This window comes from Pipistrellus kuhlii, unplaced genomic scaffold, assembly GCF_014108245.1.
Source record: "Pipistrellus kuhlii isolate mPipKuh1 unplaced genomic scaffold, mPipKuh1.p scaffold_m20_p_3, whole genome shotgun sequence".
NCBI lineage: Eukaryota > Metazoa > Chordata > Mammalia > Chiroptera > Vespertilionidae > Pipistrellus > Pipistrellus kuhlii.
In genome coordinates this window covers 59,102,776-59,126,829 of record NW_023425529.1, presented here as the reverse complement: position 1 = coordinate 59,126,829, position 24,054 = coordinate 59,102,776, and the positions used below count along the sequence as shown (strand labels likewise).

General features: G+C 41.6%; 1 protein-coding gene across 3 annotated transcripts in view; it reads right to left on the bottom strand.

Annotated features, from left to right (window-relative positions):
• KCNMB4 (potassium calcium-activated channel subfamily M regulatory beta subunit 4) overlaps window positions 1–14,525 on the bottom strand; it is a 57,886-nt gene extending 43,361 nt beyond the window's left edge. For 2 of the 3 annotated variants that reach the window (XM_045588259.1, XM_045588258.1), the window contains exon 1: window positions 13,940–14,525. In XM_045588259.1, the coding sequence (XP_045444215.1) occupies window positions 13,940–14,275 (336 nt within the window). In that variant the 5' untranslated portion in view covers window positions 14,276–14,525. The remainder of the gene's footprint in view (window positions 1–13,939) is intronic. The other variant, XM_036457775.2, reaches the window with a different exon arrangement.
• Window positions 14,526–24,054: the final 9,529 nt, after the last annotated feature.

Sequence of the window (24,054 nt, the reverse complement as noted above, 5' to 3'; positions counted from 1 at the left end):
ACCTATTTTCCCTTTGGTTGCTTGTGTTTTTCATGCCATAGTTAAAAAACTGTGTCTAATTTGAAGGTATAAAGGTTTACATACGCATTTATTCTAAGAGCATTATAGTTTTAGCTCTTACATTTGGGTCTCTAATCCATACTGAGTAATTTTTGTATAGAGTTTGAGGTAGAAGTTCAGTGACACTCTTCACATTTGGATATACAGTTTTTCAAGCATCAGAGGTTGAAAAAACTGTGGTTGCCCAGCTCTGACACTTTTGTCAAAAACCAGTTACCCATAGTGTATTTGTTTATTTCTGGTCTCTGAATTCCATTCCATAAATTATTATGTATAGCCTTATGCCAGTACATCTCATTCTTCATTACTGTAGCTTTCTAGCAAGTTTTTTAAAATATATTTTATTGATTTTTTTTTTTTTTTTACAGAGAGGAAGGAAGACGGACAGAGAGTCAGAAACATGGATGAGAGAGAAACATCGATCCAGGCTGCCTCCTGCACACTCCTTACTGGATACATGCCCTTGACGGGAATCGAACCTGGGACCCCCCCAGTCCGCAGGCTGACACTCTATCCACTGAGCCAAACCGGTTTTGGTGCTTTCTAGCAAGTTTTAAACATTGAAAGTATAAGTCTTCCAATTTTGTTCTTCTCCTCCCCCGCCCCCCCAAGATTGTTGTGACTATTGTGGTCCTTTGTGTTTCCATATAAATTTTAGAATCAGCTTGTAAATTTCTGGGGGAAAAATCTGATTTTTTAATAGGGATTATAAGAAACCTGTATATCAATTTGAGTAGTATTGGCATCTACAATTAGTATCTTTCAATCCACAAAGAATATCTTTCCATTTATTTAGGTTTTTAAAATTTCTTTCAAAAGTGTTTTGTATAATAGTGTTCAGGTTTCAAGTCATACTCTGGTTAGTTTTGTGAAATGTATTTTATTTTGTTATTTTTTTGTAATTTTATCTTTATTGTCGAAATTACAGATGTCCTCTTTTAATTCCCCATTGACCCTCTCCACCCAGCTACCACAGGCCTTCATGGCACTACTGTCTGTGACCATGGGCCATGCACATATGCAAACAAGTTCTTTGGTTAATCTCTTCCCCTCTCTGGACCCCCTCCTGTTTCCCTCCTTCCCAACCTCCCCATTCACCCCCCACATCTGCTTCCCTCTGAGATTAGTCAATCTGTTCTATGATTCTTCTCTGGATCTATTTTGTTCATTAGATTCCACATATGAGTGAGATCATGTGATACTTGTATTTCTCTGTCTGGCTTATTTTACTTAGCATAATACTCTCCAGGGCCCTCCATGTTGTCTTAAAGGATAAAAGATTCTTCTTTTTTACAGCTGCATAGAATTCTATGGTGTAAATGTACCCCAGCTTTATTATTATTATTACTGTCTAAAGCACATGTGTCAAACACAAGGCCCGCGGGCCAAATCCGTCCTGCCAGGCCTTGCAATGTGGCCTGCACTGCGCTGTCATCACTGCACTCCGCTGCGTTTCCATCACAATGGCAATTTATGACTGTTCAGTAAACCATTCGGCCCGTGATTTAGGCTGGATTTTAGATTTTGGCCCCTTCTCTGATTGAGTTCGACACCCCTAGTCTAAAGTTTTACATCTCTTCTTTTTCCCCAAAATGATGCCCTCCCCCATGTCATTCCCAACCCGGGCAAGACCCCACCACCCCAGTGTCTGTGTCCATGGTTATGCTAACATGCATGCACAGAAGTCCTTTGGTTGCTCTCTAATGACTCCCGCCAAATTGTCTCTGTATCTATTCTTGTTTATCAAATTATGTTGATCATTATATTCCACAATGAGTGAGATCATGTGATATTTATCTTTCTCTGACTGGCTTATTTTGCTTAGCATAATGCTCTCCAGTTCCATCCATGCTGTTGCAAATGGTAAGAGTTCCTTCTTTTTTATAGCAGCGTAGTATTCCATTGTGTAGATGTACCACAGCCTTTTTATCGACTCACCTGATGATGGGCACTTGGACCGTTACCACATCTCTATTGTAAATAGTGCTGCTATGAACATAGGGTTGCATACTGGCAAATTCTTTGATTGGTGTTTTAGGATTCTTAAGATGTATTCCTAGAAGTGAGTCAAATGGCAGTTTCATTTTTAATTTTTTGAGGAAACTCCATACTGTTTTCCATAATGGCTGCCCAGTCTGCATTCCCACCAGCAGTGTACTAGGGTTCCCTTTTCTCCACATTCTCGCCAGCACTTGTCATTTGTTGATTTGTTGATGGTAGCCATTCTGACAGGTGTAAGGTGATACCTTACTGTCATTTTAATTTTCATCTCTCTTATGATTAATAACAGCGAGCATTTTTTCATGTCTCTTGGCCTTCTGTATATCCTCTTTGGAGAAGTGTCTACTTAAGTCCTTTGCCCATTTTTTAATGTATTTTATTTTTTGATTTTATGGTAAATAAAATTGTGTTATTAATATAAGTTTTGGATTGTTCATTGCTAGTGTATAAAATTACAGTACTTTTTTGCCTGGCCAGCATGGCTCAATGGTTGCACTTCATCCTATGAACCAGGAGGTCACAGTTCAATTCCCAGTCAGGGCACATGCCCGGGTTGCAGGCTGGATTCCCAGTGTGGGGATTTGGGGGAGAGCATGCAGGAGGCAGACAATCAATGATTCTCTCTCATCACTGATGTTTCTATCATTCTCTCCCTTCCTCTCTGAAATGAATAAAAATATTTTTTTAAAATACAATTGTTTTTAATGTTGATCTTGTATTCTGCAATATTGCTGAAGGTATTAGGTCTAATAGCTCTGTGGGGGTTTTTGGGGGGTGTCTGTGTGAATTACTTATAAATTTCTACATATAAGAACATGCAATTTGTGAGTAAAATAGTTTTATTTCTTCATGTGCAATTTGCTCTTTTATTTCTTTTTCTTGCCTAATTGCCCGTTAGAACCTCCAGTATAATACTGAATAGGAGTGGTAAGAGCAGATATCTTTGTTTTGCTCCTTTTTCATAGTTGTCCTGTATCAGTTTGAGGAAGTTCACATCTCTTCCTAGTATAATGATTTTTTAAGGCATGAAAGGACTTTGTCAAATACTTTTCTGCATGTACTGAGATGAATATTCTCGAATCAGACAGTAATGGTGGTTGTGTTGCTTGCCCTGTATGCTTCTTCCCCGCTCCCTCCAATGCTGAAAAGACAGACATGACCAAGTTAGGTAAAACATGTTAAGGAATGGTGAAACAAAAAGATAGTAGGAGCTTTAAGAGGGCCTTCTTAATCAGAATGGCACAGCTTCGTGAACTGCCTACCAGCTCAGACATTTATAAAAGAAACCTCATGTGCATATATGTATAACCCATGGGCACAGACGTAGGTTGGTGAAGGCCTGGTGCAGGGGCAGGGGTGAGTTGGAGGGGATCAATGTGGGGGACATTGTAATACTTTCAACAATAAAGATTTTTAAAAAATTAACTAATAAATAAACCTAAAAACAATAACCAGTATTATCAATTTAAAACCATGTGTTTGTTAAATTACTTGATTTGTGACCATATTTGTAAATAAACTAATTAAATAAGTTCATTTATGTAATTGCTTTGTCGAGTAGCAGAATACAGCAGGTTGGGCCACTAGAAGGTCTCTGCATAGTGCTGCACATGTGAAGGACTATCCACTCATCCAAATATTCGGAACTGTTCATCTGTCTAACTCATGCAGTGGACCAAATGGACACTTGAATAGTTATAATATAACTATATTATAGCAGCATATATTGAGAAAATTAAATCTTAAATCCTAGAAATTTAATCCAACTTTTCTTTTGTAATGAATATCTATAATAATAAAAGCATAAAATGCAAATTGACCAAACAGTGTGCAGGAGGCAGCTGATTGATGTTTCTCTCTCATCAATATTTCTAACTCTCTGTCCCTCTCTCTTCCTCTCTGTAAAAAAATCAATAAAAAATATATATATAAAGAATTGCTAAATTTTGGAGGGACAGGAAGGGAGAGAAATATATAATTTACCAAATTGTTTTAAAAATGCTTCCTTATATACAAAAAGTTTAAGAATTAGCAATACTTTTAACAAAAGTTATAAAAACTATATGTTTATTTTCCATTCATTTAGCTCTATGATAAAATATTGTTTCTTCTGATTTTTCCTGCTAGTATTTCTATACATTCAGATATTTCATAGAGTAATGAAATATCTGAATGTATAGATAATATACATTCAGATATTTTCTATACATTCAGTATAGATATACAGATATTTTCTATACATTCAGTCCTAAGTCCTGGGACTTAGGACTGAATGTATAGAAAATATCTGAAGGCCCTCTTAAAGCTCCTACTATCTTTTTGTTTCACCATTCCTTAACATGTTTCATAGAGTAAATGACATGGAATCTTGTCCTTTCTGCAAAATACAATATTCCAGAATAACAATTAGAGCTATAAATGAAAGTATAATATAGTTGTTATACTTGACAAAGCTTCCTGTATACCTTAAGTAGGAGATTTTCCTTCATGAGAGAGAAAACGAACACTTGAGGCATTCTTGAGCCTTCAGAATGATCTACAGCCAATTCTAGGTCAAGGAAAAGTTTCTTAAAATTCAAACCCTAAGAAGGTAGTCAAATACATTAGACTAAAATATTATGTATTATTAAATAATATTAATTAATTAAAATAACAAATCTGGATTGTTTTAAGACACTAAATTTGTTACAGCATTAATAAAAAACTAATAGAGAAGCCAGGGAAGATTTCAAGTAAGGAATATGATTAGATATTTAAAGACATGGTCAGAACACATTGATAATCCATCTGTATATGGCTCTGTAGAAACAGTCTTATTTGCAGGCTGTGGGGATCGTCCTGTCTGAGGTTACATACCATGATCCATCTCTGACCTCCATTTATGGATGTCTTTTATGAAGGTCTCAATTATCTGTAAGATCCCCTCAAATTATGTGTTTAAAACACTAACCAGACACTTTTTACTTTTACAAAAGAGATTTGTGATAACTTTTAGTTAGAGGTTGGGAAAAATGCATTAATTTTATCATAAGCTTGCCTCAGTGTTATAAAACTTTTTTTAAAAATATATTTTATTGATTTTTTACAGAGAGGAAGAGAGAGAGATAGGGAGAGTTAGAAACATCGATAAGAGAGAGTCATCGATCAACTGCCTCTTGCATGTCCCCTACTGGGGATGCGCCCGCAACCAAGGTACATGCCCTTGACTGGAATCAAACCCAGGACCCTTCAGTCCACAGGCTGACGCTCTGTCCACTGAGCCAAACCGGTTTCGGCTATAAAACTTTTTATAAATCATTGATACATTTGTGTAATTAAAATATTTTTGGCACTCATTTATGAAAGAAGTTTTATTTACCTTGAGTTTAAAATTTTTTTTTCAATCTTTAGCTAGAATTCCATATTCAATTGCGTTTCTAAATAAACAGTACATTTATATTACATTTACTATAATCATTCAGTAAAATAATGAACAGAATGGTTTTTAATATTACATATGTTTCTAATTATTCTCATGCTGGGACTTAGGACTGATTCTCTAGGACACAAATAAGTGTGTAATAATTTGTGCTTCTTTTCTTTTAAGAGGTAATTAGCCAAAGACTTCATATGCATATATGTATAACCCATGGGCACAGACAGTAGGTTGGTGAAGGCCTGGGGTAGGGGGCAGGGATGAGTTGGAAGGGGTTAATGGGGGGACATGCGTAATACTTTCAACAATAAAGATTTAAAAAATTAATTAATAAATAAACCTAAAAACAATAACCAGTGTTATCAATTTAAAACTATGTGCGAAAATGTAAAGAGAATCCAAGATGGCTGCACAGGTAAACACCTAGCCGCAGCCCCACACAACAATTTCAATAAAATACAACTAAAATATAAAATGGACATTACCCAGAACTACAGGAAAGTTGACTGACTAGAAATTCTACAACGAGAAGCAAGGACAAAACCAGAAGGAAGAGCAAAGGAGCTGTAAAAGCCTAAGGTACGGAGACACGTGGCGTGCGTGGAGACAACGGAGCTGGAGAGGAAGGGCAGCTGAGGGCCTGGCTGGCGTTCCCTAGCGGGAAGGAGATAAAAGCTCCAAATGTGCTGAACCCCAGTTCCGACTGCTCTGAGCCCCAGTTCTAGGCCAGACCCCAGGGACCCAGGCTCAAACAGAGGGAGCTGGGCTGGGAGGCAGAACCCCAGGGGAGCGGCGAAAGGAGGTCCCGGTTGGCGTGCATATTGCCTGCAGAGAAGGGACACTTGGCTGTGCCGCACGACTGCACTGGTAGGAGGGAGACAGGGGCTCCAGACTGCTCTGAATGCCACTTCCAACTCCACTTCCAACTGAACTGAACCCCAGTTCCAGGCCCATTGGGGAGAGCCTAGACTGTTTGGTAGCAGGCGAAAATCGAGGGCACCTTTCTCTCAGAGGTGCTGGCAGCAAGTACTGAAGGACCCTAAGGAGTATTGAGACTCAAGAGCCGCAAAGGGCATGGCTGATGGAAGCCAAGCCTGTAGGCTCCACCCTGAAACTCCGCCCCATCAGGGAAGCTGCGAAAATGCCGAGACAACGAAATAGATCACAACAAAAGAAATGGAGGACAAAGCGACTGGATATAGAGTTCAAAACCACACTTATAAGGTTGTTCAAGAATCTCCTAGAAAAGGCCGATAAAATAAATGAGATCTATGAGGATATGAAAAGGGATCAACTAGAAATAATAAAGGATCAACTAGAAATAAAGAATACATTGTCTGAAATAAAAAATATTATATAATACAGAGTCCTAAAAACAGAATGGAAGATCGCAAGAACCGAGTCAAAGATTTGGAACATAAAGAGCCAGAAGACACTCCTCCGCAGAAGCAAGAAGGCAAGAGAATCCAGAAAATTGAAGATAATGTAAGAAACCTCTGGGACAACTTCAAGCGAACCAACATCAGGATTATGGGGGTCCCAGAAGATGAGAGAGAGCAAGATATTAAAAACATACTGAAAGAAATAGTGACAGAAAACTTCCCCCACCTGGTGAAAGAATTAAGACTTACAAGTCCAGGAAGCGCACAGAACTCCAAACAAAAGGAATCCAAAGAAGACCACACCAAGTCACATCATAGTTAAAATTCCAAGAGCAAAAGACAAAGAGAGAATATTAAAAGCAGCAAGAGCAAAGCAGGTAGTTACCTATAAAGGAGCACCTATATGACTGTCAGCTGATTTCTCAACAGAAATCATGCAGGCTAGATGGGAATGGCAAGAGATATTCAAGGTGATGAATAGTAAGAACCTACAGCCAAAAGTAATCTATCCAGCAAAGCTATCACTCAGAATCGAAGGCCAGATAAAGAGCTTCACTAATAAAAAATAAAATAAAAAAAAGCTAAAGGAGTTCATCACCACCAAACCAGAATTATATGAATTGCTGAAGGGGGTTCTTTCAGAAGAGAAAGTAAATAAACATAAAAATTATGAACAACAAATACGAAACTATCAACAAGTGAATCTAAAAACCAAGGAAATTAAAAACAAACAAACTGATGAACAATATCAACTGTTGCATATAATAGAATCAGAGGTATGGAAGGGGAGTGAACTGACGATTCTTGGGGAAAAGGGGAGAGGGGGGTGTGGGAAGAGACTGAACATAAACTGTGCACCTATGGATGAGGACAATGGGGAGTGGGGAAAGGGCAGAGGGTGGGGTGGGAACCTGGTGAAGGAGAGCAATGGAGGGGGAAGAAAAAAAGAGGAACATATGTAATAATATGAACAATAAAGATTTATTTTTTTAAAAAGTAAAATAAAACTATGTGCTTGTTAAATTACTTAATTTGTGACCATATTTGTAAGTAAACTAATTAAAATAAATTCATTTATGTAATTGCTTTGTTGAGTAGCAGAATACAGCAGTATGCTGTCTTTGGCTGATTACCTCTTAAAAGAAAAGAAGAGGATATTACTATCACGCAAAAAGCACAAATTTTCACACACTGATTTGTGTCCTAGAGAATCAATCCTATATCCCAGCATGAGATTTGTTATTTTACAATTCTGGAGGTAGAATTCAGAAGTGGATATCACTGAGCTAAAATCAACAGCAGCTGGACTGCATTATTTTCTGGGGGCTCTAAGGGAGAATCCGCTTCCTTGCCTCCCCCTAGCGCACGTCCTCCCCCCCTCCCACCACCACCACTACTTCCTTAGGAAAGAAGGTTGCCTGCATTCCTGGCTCATGCCTGCTTCTGTATTCAAAACTAGCAATGGCTGGGTGAATCTTTCTCAAATTGCATGTCTCTTTTCTTGAACATTTAAGGAACCTGGTGATTATTCTGGGCACACCAGGATAATCTTAATTTAATGTCAACTGATTAGCAACCTTAACTCCACCTGTAATATCTCCTTTGCCATCCTATACAATAAAGAGATAATATGCAAATTGACCCTCATGCCCTCACAAGATGGCTACCTATGACCAGGCCAGCAGGGGGGTTAGTGAGGGACAACCAAATGACTGAACAGCAGGTGGAGCAGTTGGGGGTGACCAGACCAGCAGGAGAGTGCTTGAGGGTGACCATGCCAGCAGGGTTGGGCAGTTAGGGGTGACCAGACTAGCAGAGGGGGGCAGCTGGAGGTGACCCGGCTGGCAGGTGGGATAGTTAGAGGTGACCAAGCCAGCAAGTACATTGGGGGTGACCAGGCTGGCGGGGGGTGGGGGAGAAAGGGGGCAGTTGAAAGCAATTAGGCTGGTGGGGTAGGGGGGGGGCTGTGAAGGTGACTAGGCCGGCAGTGGGGGCAGTTGGGGGAAACCAGGCCAGCGGGGGGTAGGGGGTCAGTTAGGGGCGACCAAGCCAGCAGTGGGAGAAGGGGGGGCAGTTAAGTGTGACCAGGCTGGCAAGGAGGGAGCAGTTGGGAGTGATCAGGCTGGTAGGGGGGCAGTTAGGGGTGACCAGGCAGGCAGGCAGGCGTGGTCCAGGATTAGGTGCCCGTGGTCCAGGATTGTGAGATGAATCAGGATCAGGCCTAAATAAGCAATCAGACATCCCCCAAGGGGTCCCAGATTGGAGTGGGTGCAGGCTGGGCTGAGGGGACTCCCCCAACCTCCATGAATTTTGTGCACCAGACCTCTAGTCTATATATATAAAAGCCTATGCGAACATTCCACCATTTGACCAGCTATGACATGCACTGACCACCAGGGAACAGATGTTTAACCCACAGACATGGAAACATGAGACTGATGAATCTGAGGGAAGAGGGGAGGGTGGAGGGTGGAAAGAGATTAACCAAAGATCTTACGCGTATATGCACACTAGAAGCCCAATATAAGGATTCCTGCACTGGTGGAATCTCTTGGCCTGGCCTCTAGGTATCAGGCTGAAACTGGCAGTCTGACATCCCCTGAGGGGCCCCAGATTTGCAGGACAAGAGACCCCACCAGTGCACAAATCAGTGCACCGGGCTTCTAGTGTAATATAAAATATTCACAAGTTCTTGGGATTAGGATGTAGACATTCTGGGCGGGGAGAGGAGGGAATATTATTCTTCCTACAATGGTTTTCCAGTGCCTGATCATCCTGGTTGTCAAGGACTTCGTCACTATTGATCCCAATATACTCTCCTGCCTTTCCTCCAAAACTCTGCTCTTTGTAGCCTCAGTTCCAGCCACACAGTCTGTCAGCTGATCCCCCCCAAATACCCCATCCTGGAAGAGCTCCACGGCTGTACTCCTAGCATTTTCTCCTCCTGAGGTTCTCATACCTCACCACCTTTCCTCCCAAAATGAAACTTGAATTCATTCTCAAAACTGTGGCAGATGTTTCATTTTTTGTGAAGCTTTACCTCTAACCTTTCTTCTCTAGATGTTTATATCATAGCAGAGAGAGAGAGAGAAGAAAACAAAACAAAACTTAGAGCAAAAATGAAACATATAGCTTCTAATCACCCACTTTCTCTGGTTCTACATATAGAAGGCCGGTTTTAAAAATTCACAATTTCTTTGCCATCCAATGTATATGTTGATGCAAAAGCAAATGTCTGGAATTGCCAAAGTTTTTCTCATTTATATTTAACCAATTTAAAATTATCATTTTAAATTTCCACACTACAATTGATCCTTGAACAGCATAGGGTTAAGGCAGTGGTCGGCAAACTCATTAGTCAGCAGAGCCAAATATCAACAGTACGACGACTGAAATTTCTTTTGAGAGACAAATTTTTTAAACTTAAACTTCTTCCAACGCCACATCTTTGACTCGCCCAGGCTGTGATATTTTGTGAAAGAGCCACACTCAAAGGGCCAAAGAGCCGCATGTGGCTAGTGAGCCTCAGTTTGCCGACCACGGGGTTAGGGACACCAACATTCCACAAAGTCGAAAATCCATATACACTATTTGAATCTCCTCAAACTTTACTAATAGTCCACAGCAGACCAGAAGTCTTAGCAATAACATAAACAGTTGGTTAGCACATACTGTTTCTAGGCCATATGCTAAATGTATTATATACTGTATTCTTGCAAGAGAGTAAGCTAGAGAAAAAAAATGTTATTAAGAAAAATTATAATGAAGAAAAATACATTTACTGCATTACTGAAAAAAATCCATGTATAAGTGGACCCATGAATTTCAAACCCATGTAGTTCAGGGGTCAATTATCATTTTAAATGACTTTCTTCTTGTCCTTCAGAATTTCCTTGAGTCCCGGCTTTTATACCAGCTGCCTCTATTCATTCAGTAGCATCAGTAAATCTTTTGACCTAAAAACACAATCATTAATCATGATGAATCCTTTTGGTTCTTATTTTAGTTTTCTTGCAAAATAGATGAGGACATTTTTATAAGGCAGTAGCTTTGACCCTGTCTATACATTAAAACCACTTCCAGAACTGTTTCATTAATGCCCAGGCCCAACTAAGATCAAGTCTGAATTTCTGAGGGCTGGACCCAGTGAGAAATTTTTTAAAGCTTCCCCGGTGATTCTAACGTGTAGTTATAGTTAAGAATCAAAGTCCTTGGCTCACACAAGTCACCAAGAAATAATGCAGCGGTGGGACAGCAGCAAGCAGAAGCTGATCCCAAATTTAGATTTTAATAGAATCAATTCACAGATCAGATATTGCCCTTTAACATTGTGTTACCTGACTGGATACAGCAATCACTTTAGATAATGATATGATTGAAAACATACATAAGTTGAACAAGACTTGAAGAAATTTTAAATAAAGTATTAGTCAAAAGTCAAATGTATTCATGCCATCTCCTTTAGTACTCTACGGCTTAAGAAGTTATATATTTGCGATATGTTTTCCTTTCCCTGCCTTTCCCTATAATTAAGACAACAAAGTGAAAGGAGGGGGACAGTCCTTGTTCTCTTTTTTTCTAAGAAGTGATATCCTGCCTGATTTCGTGTGGTTGTGGGTCATGAAGACCAGATGTGGGGTGAGTAGGATCCATGGACTGGAGGGAACCCAGACATTGCAGACAAAGGGGCGTGGGGTGGGAAATGGGCCTTCAATAACGTGGTAAGGTGAGGCAAAAACAGTGACGTAAGCAGCCGGAATGCAAGGGCCCTGAGCAGCGGGTCTTGCCCGGTAACGAGGGCACTGTGCAAACATTCTGCTTATGACTCTGGCACAGTGTTTCCGTTACACTGAATTTTTCCATTACGAACTGCTCATGAGAATTTCCAAACTGAGCATCTCATTGTCCCAAAGTAGAAAGGTGAATATAAAAGAACAAACATGTGTTCTATAAATGCTACAAAGCAATCATAATTTGAATAAAGAGATATATATACTGATTTGGCTGAGGAAACTTTGACTAAATTAACTGAGATGTCTTTATTTTCTGTAATAGAAATAGATGGTCCTCTTGTTCTGTTATTTCTTGAATAACCTGATACCATGTTATTTTGTTCAGAGACTTCTTCAAAACAATGGTTGTTGCTAGGATCTGAACTAGTACTGGGAGAAAATAGATCATTTGTGACAAAAAGAGATAGGGAAAATTGTAGTATTACATAAAGCAGTATGACAACTTCCAACTGATTTAAAAATCTATGTCCTAATGATCCCAATTTACTTTTTCTGCTAGATGCTTCAAAATTGCATGGAAGTTGGGAGGCAGCCTTTTTGAAGTAAATGCTAACTTTTCAATGTCTTGATTAAATATCAACCATTTGCTCATTTATGTACGTGCATCTTACTAGTGACACTGAACCACTATCTTAAACCAATTAGCAATGCTTCATTAATTTTAACAACACTTCCTAAATGATACACTACCATATAATTTCTAAATCACTATTACCCGCTTGGGAACTTGCTTTTTATATTAATGGTTAAATCTTTTTTTTTTTAAAAAAAAAAAGGTGATGTTTCTAAAACCCCAACATTTCTTTTGAAATTCCTGAGCATTAAGCAGGTTAACTTACATTTGTCTTTGAAACACTGCTTCTTCAGGACTTTGAACACTGTACTCTTATCTGAATTCTGTATGTCCTTGTTTGTTTATATGTTCTCTTCATTTGTAAGGTTAATGAATATACATTTGTCAGCAGGGCCATCATTTTTAAGAGGAGTCATAGTTTTTTAAAGGGTACTCCTTTGTAAAAATTTCCCAAATTTAAGAATTTACTGTTTAGAAAACAAGACCAGGGGTTTTGCCCCAGAGAAATCATAAGCTTATGTTAAATACTTAAAAAAATATACTAATATATACTTTTTCTTCTTTTGGATTGATATAATTGTATCTAGTCACATGTAACAAAGTTTTCCTGTGCACACAAGATTTACCCACTTTTGGACTGGTGTCCGTCTTGATCTTCAAGCAAAGCCCCCGTAGAGGGAAAATGCCAGTAACTTTAAAAGAAGATGCTCACCTTCACTTTGATAGCTAAGCCACAAGAATATTTAAAAAGACCAAGAGAAGAAGAAAGAAAACCCTTCTTGCAGAAGCAGGTGCACTACAAAGCTCAATTAGTTCACGGACTGAGGACACAGCTTTTTATAAGTTTTTTTCTCCACTGGGAACAGTTTTTTGAGTCTTCCTCTCCCTGCTCTCCACCCCTCCAGTCCTAACTAGGTTTTTTCTTTTTTGCTTGTGAGAAGGGGGGGGGGGGGGAAGTGGCCAGGAAAGGAGTATTCGGTGCATTTACCGCCGGTTTCCTATTTTCAGTACATTTTACTCTTCTCTAAATGGCTTCCCACTATCCCTAGCCACAGAACCGCTAGGCTTCCCTCTAGGTCTTTTTGTGAATCTATTTCATGAAAACTTTGAGTCCTCTGTACCCAGAGGACCTACGCAGAATTTCACATTTGATCCTATATCATTTATCAACCCTCCAAAGCTCACCTTCGGACCCTAAGTTAAAATGTTTGAGAGTCAAAAGGCAAGGAGCCCTCGAAAACACCTTTCAAGAGGCTCAACTACCTCCTCCTCCTCCTCCTTGCAAGGCTAGCGGGAGCTCGGACTTGGACCAGAGGAGGTGGATCCCAGCTACCCACTGGCTGACTGGCTCGGATCAGAGGAAAAGTTAACTTCCAGCTCCTTGCTCCTTGCATTTCTCCAAAGCCCATCCAGTCTGCGCTCGACCCGACCTGGGCCAAGGCCTCAAAATCTGAGTCCGGGCAACACAAGTGTGTAAAGAAAGCGCCAGGGCAGCCCCAGGGCACCGCGGATCTCGGCACACGAGCCCCCCTCCAGGGCCGGCCCGGGCTCTCCGAGGCACTTTCCGCAGGTTTCAGCCTCGGAAGCCCGGTCTCCTCCTTAGCAACGCGCGCGCACTCCGCCCCAGCCCGCGCGGGGTGCACCGCCGCCGAGGCTCCCCCAAACCCCAAGACCTCGGCGGGCGCGAGGCGTCCCCGCGGCGGGGGGTCCTTACCTTGGGGTTGGCCAGGAGCTGGTGCTCGTCGCTGTGCAGCAGCGCGCGGGCGTTGGACTCGGAGTTGTTCACGTAGACCTGCACGCAGGGGTACTGCGCGGTGCCCCTGCAGTCGGCGCCACAGGTGAAGGTGCACTCGAACAGCTCGCCCAGCTGCTGCACCGACAGCACCGTGCAGTTGGCCGCCGTGGCTTGCAGGTCTTGCAGCGCGGGGCTGAGCCAGCAGAAGCCGAAGATGAAGAGCGACACGACGCCCGAGATGATGAGGAACAAGCCGAGCCGGATGCTCTTGTCCTCGGCTTCCGTGTACTCGTAAGCCACCCGGAGCTTCGCCATCGCCCCCCGCGCCCGCCGGCCGGCGCGCTCCCCCCGCCCGCCCCCTCCCTCCGCCCACGGCCCGGGCGGGAGGAGCCGCCGCCGCCGCGACAGCCGGGGAGTGGGCGGCGGGAGGCAGCGCGAGAACAAAGGCGCCGAGGCCGGCGGCGCCCCCGCTCCCAGCCCGGCCGCCGCCGCCGCGCTCACAGCCGCCGGGCCCCGCACCCGCGGGCGCGAGGAGCGCCCCGGCCGCCCGGGCCTCCAGCGCCCCCTGCCAGCCGCCCGCGCGCCCGCCCGGCCGCCCCCGCCCGGGGCCTCCCGGTCCGCATCGCGTGCCGGGCGAGCTGCCCCGAGGGCAGGAACGGCTGGTCCGAGGGAGCGGGAGGGGGTGGGGGGCGGCACCCCGAACCCGAGGCGGCCCCGCCCAGCCGCTCCCTCCCGGGACCCAGCCGCCCCGCCCCGCCCCGCCCCGCCGGGGGCGTCTCCGGGGATGGGGGGGCGGGGGTCCCGGGGCCGCGGGCGCCGAGGACGGCGGCTGGGGATGGTCCTCCTTCAGTTCCTTTGCAGCGACGTCCGAGACGAAAGCTTAGGGTCAATGTGGCCGAACGGGAGTGGAAGTTAAAGAAAGAAGAAGAAAAGAAAGAGGGGGCGTAGCGCACGCAGAGCGGCGGGAATCTTGAACCCAGAGGCTCGGCGGCAGCGGGGAGCGAGCAGCGGGCGCTCCGGGAAGCCGGCGGCCGGAGCGGGACGGGGGTGGCAGCCCCGCGGGCGGCGGTGCTGGGGCGCCCGGGAGGGACCCCGCCGCTGCCTCCTCCCTCCTTCCCCCCTACCCCCGGGGAGAGCGCGGTGTGTGTCTGCCCGCGGGGTCCCGGGGCTCCCACCGCGGGGCTGGCGCCGGGGGCGCAGAGGAGGGCATGGGGACGGTCAGCGGGGGCTGCGGGGCGGGGGCTGCGGCTGGTGAGGCCCGGGACCCTCGCTGTCTGCATCCCAGTGACTTCGCAGCAGCTTGTTTCTTGCAGTTGGTCCACCCCACCTCGATTGGCCCCATGGCTGGGACTGGCTGAGCCGGGGGAGAAGGAACCCAGTGGAGAAGCTTGCAGCCCTAGGAGGAGCCGCCACTGTCTCGTTAGGACCGGCCCCTCGCTCGGGACTCCCGAGAACAGCATCCTTCCCGTGCAGCTTCCCTCACAGGAGTCCTGCTGCGCTCGGCCCGCCCGCCCGGGGCTGTAGAGGGGCGTCCCCGGAGCGCTGCGCAAGGGACCCGCTTTGGGACCCGCTTTGGGACCCGCTTTGGGACCTGCTTTGGGACAGGTACTGCTCCAGAGCTGCGTCCTGCTCTCAACTCTTCCGACTGCTCCGCCACCACCATCTTCTCGCGCCTTCTTCCTTCAGCCACTATTCATGACTCTTAAAATAAATAAATTAAATTAATATATATATATATGTATATTGAGTATATATATATATATATATATATATATATATATATATATATATAATTTCAGAGAGGAAGGGAAAGGGATAGAGAAATAGAAACATCAGTGATGAGAATCATTGACCAGCTGCCTCCTGCCCGCCCCCAACTGGGGACCCAGCCAGCAACCGGGACATGTGCCCTTGGTCTGAATCTAAGCCTGTCCCTTCAGTCCGCAGGCCTGCGCTCTATCCACTGAGCCAAACCAGCCAGAGCCATGACTTCTTTTTTGAAATTAAGATTAATTTTTTTCAAACCACATTCTATCCTAATATCAAACTAGAGGATGACTTCGGCCTCTTTAGGTAATCAAAATGTTCACTTCTTTGCAAAATATGTAAACACACCCTTTTCTTGACTTACAAGTCTTGAATCAGTTATGTTCCTGATGAATATGAAAATTATGGAATTCTTGACGTCTCTTTCTTGGATTTCAATTGCTACTTCACTGGTACTGAGTACCTTTCAGCTGGGGCAGAGCAAATTTAAATACAGGAAGACCCCAAGAGTTTTTCTGAATAAATTAAGATCTGGGGTTTGGAAATTTTTCAACTTTTTACTTTTTTACTTTTCAAGTTTTGAGAGAGTAGATTTCCTTTTTATTTTTATTTGTTTATTTGTTTGTTTGTTTGTTTTTTAACCTAGGGATTATGTTACAGCTTCACCTGAGAGCTCTTCAGTCTGGATCTCTTTCCTATTGAGGTTATGAATAATCTTCCTTTTGGGAAGGCTAAAGCCAGTCTAGACATAAGATCCAGTTGTTCTAGCTTGGTATGCTGAGCAACTTAACCTTGAGGCAGAATTAACTCCTATTAGAGTTCAGAAAACAAGGATGGGATGTCTAAATATAATTTAATGAACATGATTCACTTTTCAATGAATGAACCCGCTGCCTCAAATCTGAAGATGGTCTTCCCAGTCTAGAAAAAAAACAAAAACAGAAACTTCTGTTTGTTTTTTTAATATATTTTATTGAATTTTTACAGAGAGGAAGAGAGAGGGATAGAGAGTTAGAAGCATCAATGAGAATCATGGATCAGCTGCCTCTTGCACACCCCCTACTGGGGATGTGCTCTCAACCAAGGTACATGCCCTTGACTAGACTTGAACCTGGGACCTTTCAGTCGGCAGGCCAACACTCTATCCCCTGAGCCAAACCAGTTTTGGCCAGAAACTTCTCTCTTAATTTAACCTTAAATTTTCAAGGGCTTTCAAATCCCCCCCCCCCTTTTTTTTTTAGTTCTTCATTTATTTAGTCACTTTCCTTCCTTTAATGATTCTTAAAGTATTTGAAGAAACTGTTGCCAGCTAGCCTTCTGTTCTTTAAACATTTACTTTTCTTCTCTAATTTCCTACTTTTAAATTAATTGGCTTCTCCTCTGAACCCTTTCATAATCATGTCTTTCTTCAGTCCCCTAAGCCAACACTCTATCCATTGAGCCAAACCGGTCTCGGCCATTATCATGTCTTTCTTATAGAAAGTCAAATATATAAAAAAAGACTTCACAAATAAAATCAGTATTTATTTTACCCTTAATACATACAACACTATGTTTGCTATTAGCTTCTTTTTCTTGAGGTGGGGCTGCCTTACCACATTTCCAAGGAGGATTAGATATGTCAGCCCCTCAGTTTCTGAAAAGGAATCACAATTGACTAAATCAGAATAGAAATAAGAACCCCAGGGGCGCTACTCTTATAGAGGGCAGAGAGAGCACAGAAACACACACACACACACACACACACACACACACATCCTTTCTTTGCATAATTTCCCACAAATTAAAATTAAGATTAAAAACGTTATATTCAGATGCAGACTGACTTATTTGATGTACATCACAGTGTGCCGCAATGCTTTCGGGAAAATCATGGCCACACCTTGATGAAATCCTTTTTTAAAGAAAAAGGCCAGTGTAAGCAAACATTAAAGCCATTGTTATTTATAATTCGTTCTCATCATCAATATTCTTCAAGAAGTCCTGTAGAGCCCTGGTGGGTAGCTCAGTTGGTTGGATTGTCAGCCCAATACACCAGGGTTGCAGGTTCAACCCCTGGTCAACTTCGAAGAGTCAACTGATGAATGCATAAATACATGGAACAAGTTGATGTTTCCCCCTCTTTCTCTTAAATATCAGTCAAAAGTAAAAAATTTAATAAGCATAACCACTGGACGCAAGGCACTGGGTGTGGGGGGCAAGGGCATGTGCTGAGGGGTTTGGGAGGCAGGGAGGAGGTCAATGGGGAAAAAAGGAGACATGTACTATCTGTAATACTTTAAACAATAAAATATAATTTAAAGACAAACAAAATGTAGTCAAACATGGCAAACTACTGAAGACAGTGCATGCACAAATAAAGTGTGAGGAACTACAAAAAAAAGTAAACAATTTAAAAAAAAGAACCTGTGACTGATGTTAAAGTTGCAATATATAATTGCATATGTATATATACCCTTATTAAAGGATTCTAAAAAGAATTATCATAAGGAGGGCTTTGGTATCCTAGGAATAGAAAGGAATTTAGAACATGTTGGGAAAATGTTTATACACTGGCACATTGGGAAGTTTTTCAATAGCAAACTGCTACTGTATACTTTAATAGCTAAAATACATAAGGGAGAAAATTCATGTTTCACACCCTTTTTTCGTTAGAATTGACTTTCTGGACAGATTTTAGATATTTTCCACTAGATTACTTAGATAAGAATAAACAAATGAAGCCCTGGCCAGTAGCTCCGTTGGTTAGAGCATCTCCCCATAGGTCAAGGTTCCGCTTCCGTCCCCAGCCAGGGCACATATTAATACAATAATCTACCTATGAATGCGTAAGTAAATGGAACAGCAAAAATTGGTAAAATTAAAAAGACTAATGAAAGTATGAGTGATCCAACAAAGAAAAAGTTATAATCAAATTTTAATATTTTGCTTTCCACTTATATAATTGTAGTTTTTGTTATTGTCACAGAAAATGACATTTGGTTTTAAAAATGTGCCAGAAGCCAATTCCAGCATGTCACCAGGCTGATTCATCTGGAGATGGCTAAGGCATTTCCCCAAACCTGAAAAGGATACATACATTGATTGCTTGCTGCCAGAGAGCTGAGGGCATTTCAATCTACATGTTATTGCCTCCTACAGGGCAAATTCTTCCAATCTGACTCTGTGGACCAAACCCTAACCTTTGATGTGTAAATCTCCACCTTGCCTTAGAACAAATTGTGTTAATTTGGCCTGAGCATTAACAATAGTTTGAGATAAGATAGTTTTAATATTCTATCAATAAAAAGCAAGGGGTCCTGAGACAGAGAGAACTTAGTACCTTTAGCTAAATCTTCTTTCACTCCCTATAATGCCTTCCAAAATTATGTTTCATCTCTGAACTCTTGATTAATTTATACACAGAACTCTTGATTAATTACACAGTGCCTTCTCCAGATTGCTGAACCCTTCTAGATGCAGATCAGAAGCCTGGCAAAAATGTTTGCATTGTTCTAAATCATTTCCAGTGTACTGATATCTAGAAATTAACTTTCTTGCCCTGGTCAGTTGTGGCTAATTGGTTGGGCATCATCTTGTGCATGAAAGGGTTGTTGATTCAATTCCTGACCAAGGCCACACGCCCCAGTTGCAGCCTAGCTTCACAGTAGTGGGCAGGCAGAGAAAAGCCAATGGATGTTTGCTTCTCCTCCCTTCCTCTCTCTTTAAAAAATCAATAAATATTTTTTATGCTATGCTTCATTGTAAATGCTAAATATTTATTATTAGCCTCAGAATTTAAAATTTAAAACAAATTTCCCAAGTGGTCACATTTTTTTCTAATTATTTAAAATTTTTTCCTGTCCATAAACCTTACTTATTACATTGAGTATAAATTATTACTGAGAACACTCCCTATTTTTAGATATTTATAATCCTAAGAGGAAGTGATCTTAAATATCACCGAGTTCAAAGTTCAGCAGGAAAGAAAGCTCTGAAAAGCTTTTTGTTTGAAATAGTAAAGAATGATTAAAAGTATTTTTAAAAGTTCAAATTTGTTTTCATACAGCCTTTATGTTTGCAATTGAGAAAGGAAAGCAAAAAGCACAGATAATCACTTCTTATTAGTAAATTCATAGTGGTGGGAGTACTGGCTACCTTTCCTGTTGACTCAGTCTTTCATGCTAATAGAAGTGAACTTCTATGGAAGTGTTAACGAAAAAACATTGAAACCTGTAAAGAAATTTTTGTGAGTTTATTTGAGCCAAAATTGTGGACACGTGCCGGGAAGCAGAACCTCAACGGATTGAGATAATGCTCCGGAGAATGGCAGGTTACATTTCTATATTTATACATTGCAATCAAAGGAAAGGGACGTAGGTGAGTTACATGAAATTCATTGGTGATAGATTAGGGAGGTGGGACAGAGCGAAGCGGGGAAACCTCTGGGATAGGGTAAAAGGTTAAATGATGGACTTGAGCTTCTTTCACAGACATGGATACAGGATACTCTAACGTAATTAACAGTTGACAATTACCTTGATAACAATAACAATGAGGAATGTCTCGAGGCCATTTGTTGTGCCCTGAGGGGTCCGGAGTAAAAGGAAGTTACAAGTTACCCAGACATCTCGCAGATATGTTATCTTAGATGCATGAAGGCAGAGGGGCTCAGTAAAAGATCAAAGTTGATCTTTGTCAGGTGAAATCTCTGGGACATGACTACCTACTATAACCTGTTAGATATTTAATTTTCAAACCATCTCTTGTGGTTATCTTAGGTCTCTGGGTTTGCAAGACCGCCACACAGGCCTTCCCTGAGCTTGTCAGGTTAGCTTGAGGCTCTTTTCTTTCACAGAAGATACACAGATAGTAAAAGAGAAGTTAGAAAGCAATAAGCTAAGAGGTTTTGGCCTGAGCATTAACAATAGTTTGAGATAAGATAGTTTTAATATTCTATGATTTGTATTCCAAGTTGATTTTTGTTCTTGCCATATTCTTAAAAAACAGATATTACTACCTCACAGCGCCTAGTCAAGTTAAAAGATATTTTAACAATTCTGCCCAGCTGGCTCAGTGGTTGAGCATCAATCTATGAACCAGGGGCATCAAAGTTCGACTCCAGGTTGGGACACATGCCTCGGTTGCAGGCTCAATTCCCATTGTGGGGCATGCAGACCAATGACTTTCTCTCATTATTTATGTTTCTGTCTCTCTCCCCCTCTGAATATTTTTTTTAGAAAGATATTTTAATTCTAAAATATGGTGAGCACTTCCTGGTACAATGGCTGAGAGTGTTGATTGGGGTGAGGGTTAGGGTTTGTCTTTGGAGAAACTGACCTACACTTGTTGAGCACCTAATAATATACACATGCCCAGGGAAGGAAATATTAGGTAACTTCTCCAAGGCTGCACACATAGTGACAGTGCCAAGTTATGTGCTCATTCTTTTTCTATTTCATGCACGGGTAAGGTCCCTAGGCCTGGCTGGCAACTGGCGGGCCAGGATCAGGTCCTCACTGGCACCTGCCTTGGCTGGCCTGGCACTGCTGGTTTGGTTGATTTGTATATAAGCTTTTATTATATAGCACATGTGTCAAACACAAGGCCCGCGGGCCAAATCCGTCCCGCCAGGCCTTGCAATGTGGCCCGCACCGCGCTGTCATCACTGCACTCCGCTGCGTTTCCATCACAATGACAGTTTATGACTGTTCAGTAAACCATTCGGCCCGCGATTTAGGCTGGATTTTAGATTTTGGCCCCTTCTCTGATTGAGTTCGACACCCCTATTATATAGGATACTATGTCTAACAAATGTATTCAGTAAAAAAAAAAATAAGTGTAGGATTTGAAATGTGCTTATATTCTTCTAGTTAAGTATAGTTAGGCTTCATAAAAATTCATCCTGTGAAACCTGACGATGAAGGGGGACTGCAGGGAGAAGATGAAGGAGCTAATGATTTGATCTGGTCCTCCTGCTTAATTTTATGTACTCTGAATCCCTTGTGTTGAAAAGAGTTGTGTGTTTTTTTTGTTTGTTTTTTTGTTTTGTTTTTAAGGCATAGCAAATAGAAGTAGTATGGTTTTACACAGGAGAGGGAAATGAAGTATTTAGGTTTCAGAGAGGCTTGTTAGAAATTCAAACTAGATTCAAAGTGAAAATAAATATAGGGGACCGCCAGATATTAATAAAACAAGTCACTAAATAGGGTAGGAAAAATGCCTATCTTCCTAACACAGGAAGTCGCCTAGGACTTCTCTTCTTGTTTTTAGACACTTTCAGTGATGAAAATTCATTAGCAATTAATGCTACCCATTTGATTTTTGCATCTTTAAAAAAATTATGTAGTACTGCAAATTGCCATAATATCCATGTAAAGGTTGTTATTCTGCCCTCTGGTGTTATGAAGGATAAAAGATAACCTACCTTGCCAATAACTCCAGATGTGGGAAGACAACTATCACTCTCCCTCCTAGGCCTTTTCTTCTTATGCTAATCTTCCATTTATTCAGTATTCTCTTTTAATATTGATTAGAAAATTAAGATCGTATCCTTATCCTGAAAATACTAAGGAAAATGGGCAATTCAAAGCTGAAAAGGATACCCAGTTTTAGCATTCTCTAAAACAAGTCAGTTCCATGCTATCTGACATACAAACACATCTAGGATGATGGGTTTTTTTGCTCATTAAAGTCATTGCGAATGTAGAGCGAAGCTGAGAAAATGATTTTGGCTCATTATTAAACAGAATTTGGAGTCCAAATAGCAAAGGCAAGTCAACCAATTTAATATTCAAATTTTACATTCTTTAGAATGAAATGAAAAATAATATAAAACTTCAGATTAAAATGGAGAAATCTGCAAATGTTTGTTTTTTTTTGAGCAAAGGAGTAACATGACTTGCATTAAAAAGAAAGACAGGTATATGCCTGGCTGACATGGCTCAGTGGTTGAGTGTCAACCTATGAACCAGGAGATCACTGGTTCGATTCCTGGCCAGAGCACATTCCCTGGGTTGCTGGCTCCATCCCCAATTGAAGCCCTCAGGGAGACAGCCTATCAATGATTCTCTCATTGATGTTTCTATCTCTTCTTACCTCTCTGAAATCAATAAAAAAACTATTTTAAAAAACCAGGTCTAATTTTCATTCAGAAAAGGGACATAGCTTGTTTTATGTTAGAAGAATATTGACCATGTAGGTAGTAAATTACTTTAAAAAGTCAAAACTAAAAATCAAACATGTCTCTTAAGAGGGAATATATTTAAGAGCTCAAATTTTAAGACAGCTCATTTTTTCATGCAACTGTTACATATGCTAATTAAAACATCTTAAAAATAAATGTTCAGAATGTAACAGATTTAAAGGTAGCTTCCAAACATTCTGGCTGCCCCAAATCCTTATTTTTATGTAGAAAATGAAACTATTTATGTCACTCCCACATGTAATCTTTTCTGGGCTGTGTATATACTTTTATAAGCTTATATTGATTTTAGCGAGAGAGGGAGGAACATCAACCAGTTGCCTCCTGTATGCGCCCCAACCGGGGACTGAACCCATAACCTGGGCATGTGCTCTGACCGCAAATCGAACCAGAGACTTTTTAGTGCACAGGACGATGCTCAACCCATGGAGCCACACCAGCCACGGCTGAACTGAATATTTTTGAAGAATTAATCAGTGTTTTTATTTTTCATTATACGTGTTTATCAATAAGGCTGATCCTAATAAGCAAATGCAGCCATTTATTGACATCATACCACCCTTGAAATTTGATGCATTTCTTCCAAAATGTTTAAAGATCTCCCATGTGTTACTAAAATTATCTTCATTATATACTAGAGTAAACTCTAGGAGAAAAACATCATTTGTTAAAAGTTTAAAAAATTCAATTACATGCCTCAGTAGATAGAGCCTCGGACTGTGGACTGAAGGGGCCTGGGTTGGATTCCCATCAAGGGCACATGCCTGGGCTATGGGCTCCATCCCCAGTAGGGGGCGTGCAGGAGGCAGCCGATCAATGATTCTTTCTCATCATTGATGTTTCTCTCTCTCCCTCTCTGAAAATTATGTTGTAAAAACATTATTTAGGTCCTGTTTTCACTTGGCATCTGAGTATTCTGGCAACAGCCATAGCAGGAAAAACATAAACTTTAGAATCAGACTTCAGGTCCAAAGCTGGTTCTCCACCAACTAGCTTCATAACCTTGAAATAATTATGTAATCTCTTCCAGTTTCAGTATATTATTTTATGTAACAGGGATAACAAAACCTATTTCACATAATTTTAATAAAGATTTACTAATGTCAACAAAAATGTTACTTAGGCTAAACATAAATTCATATTA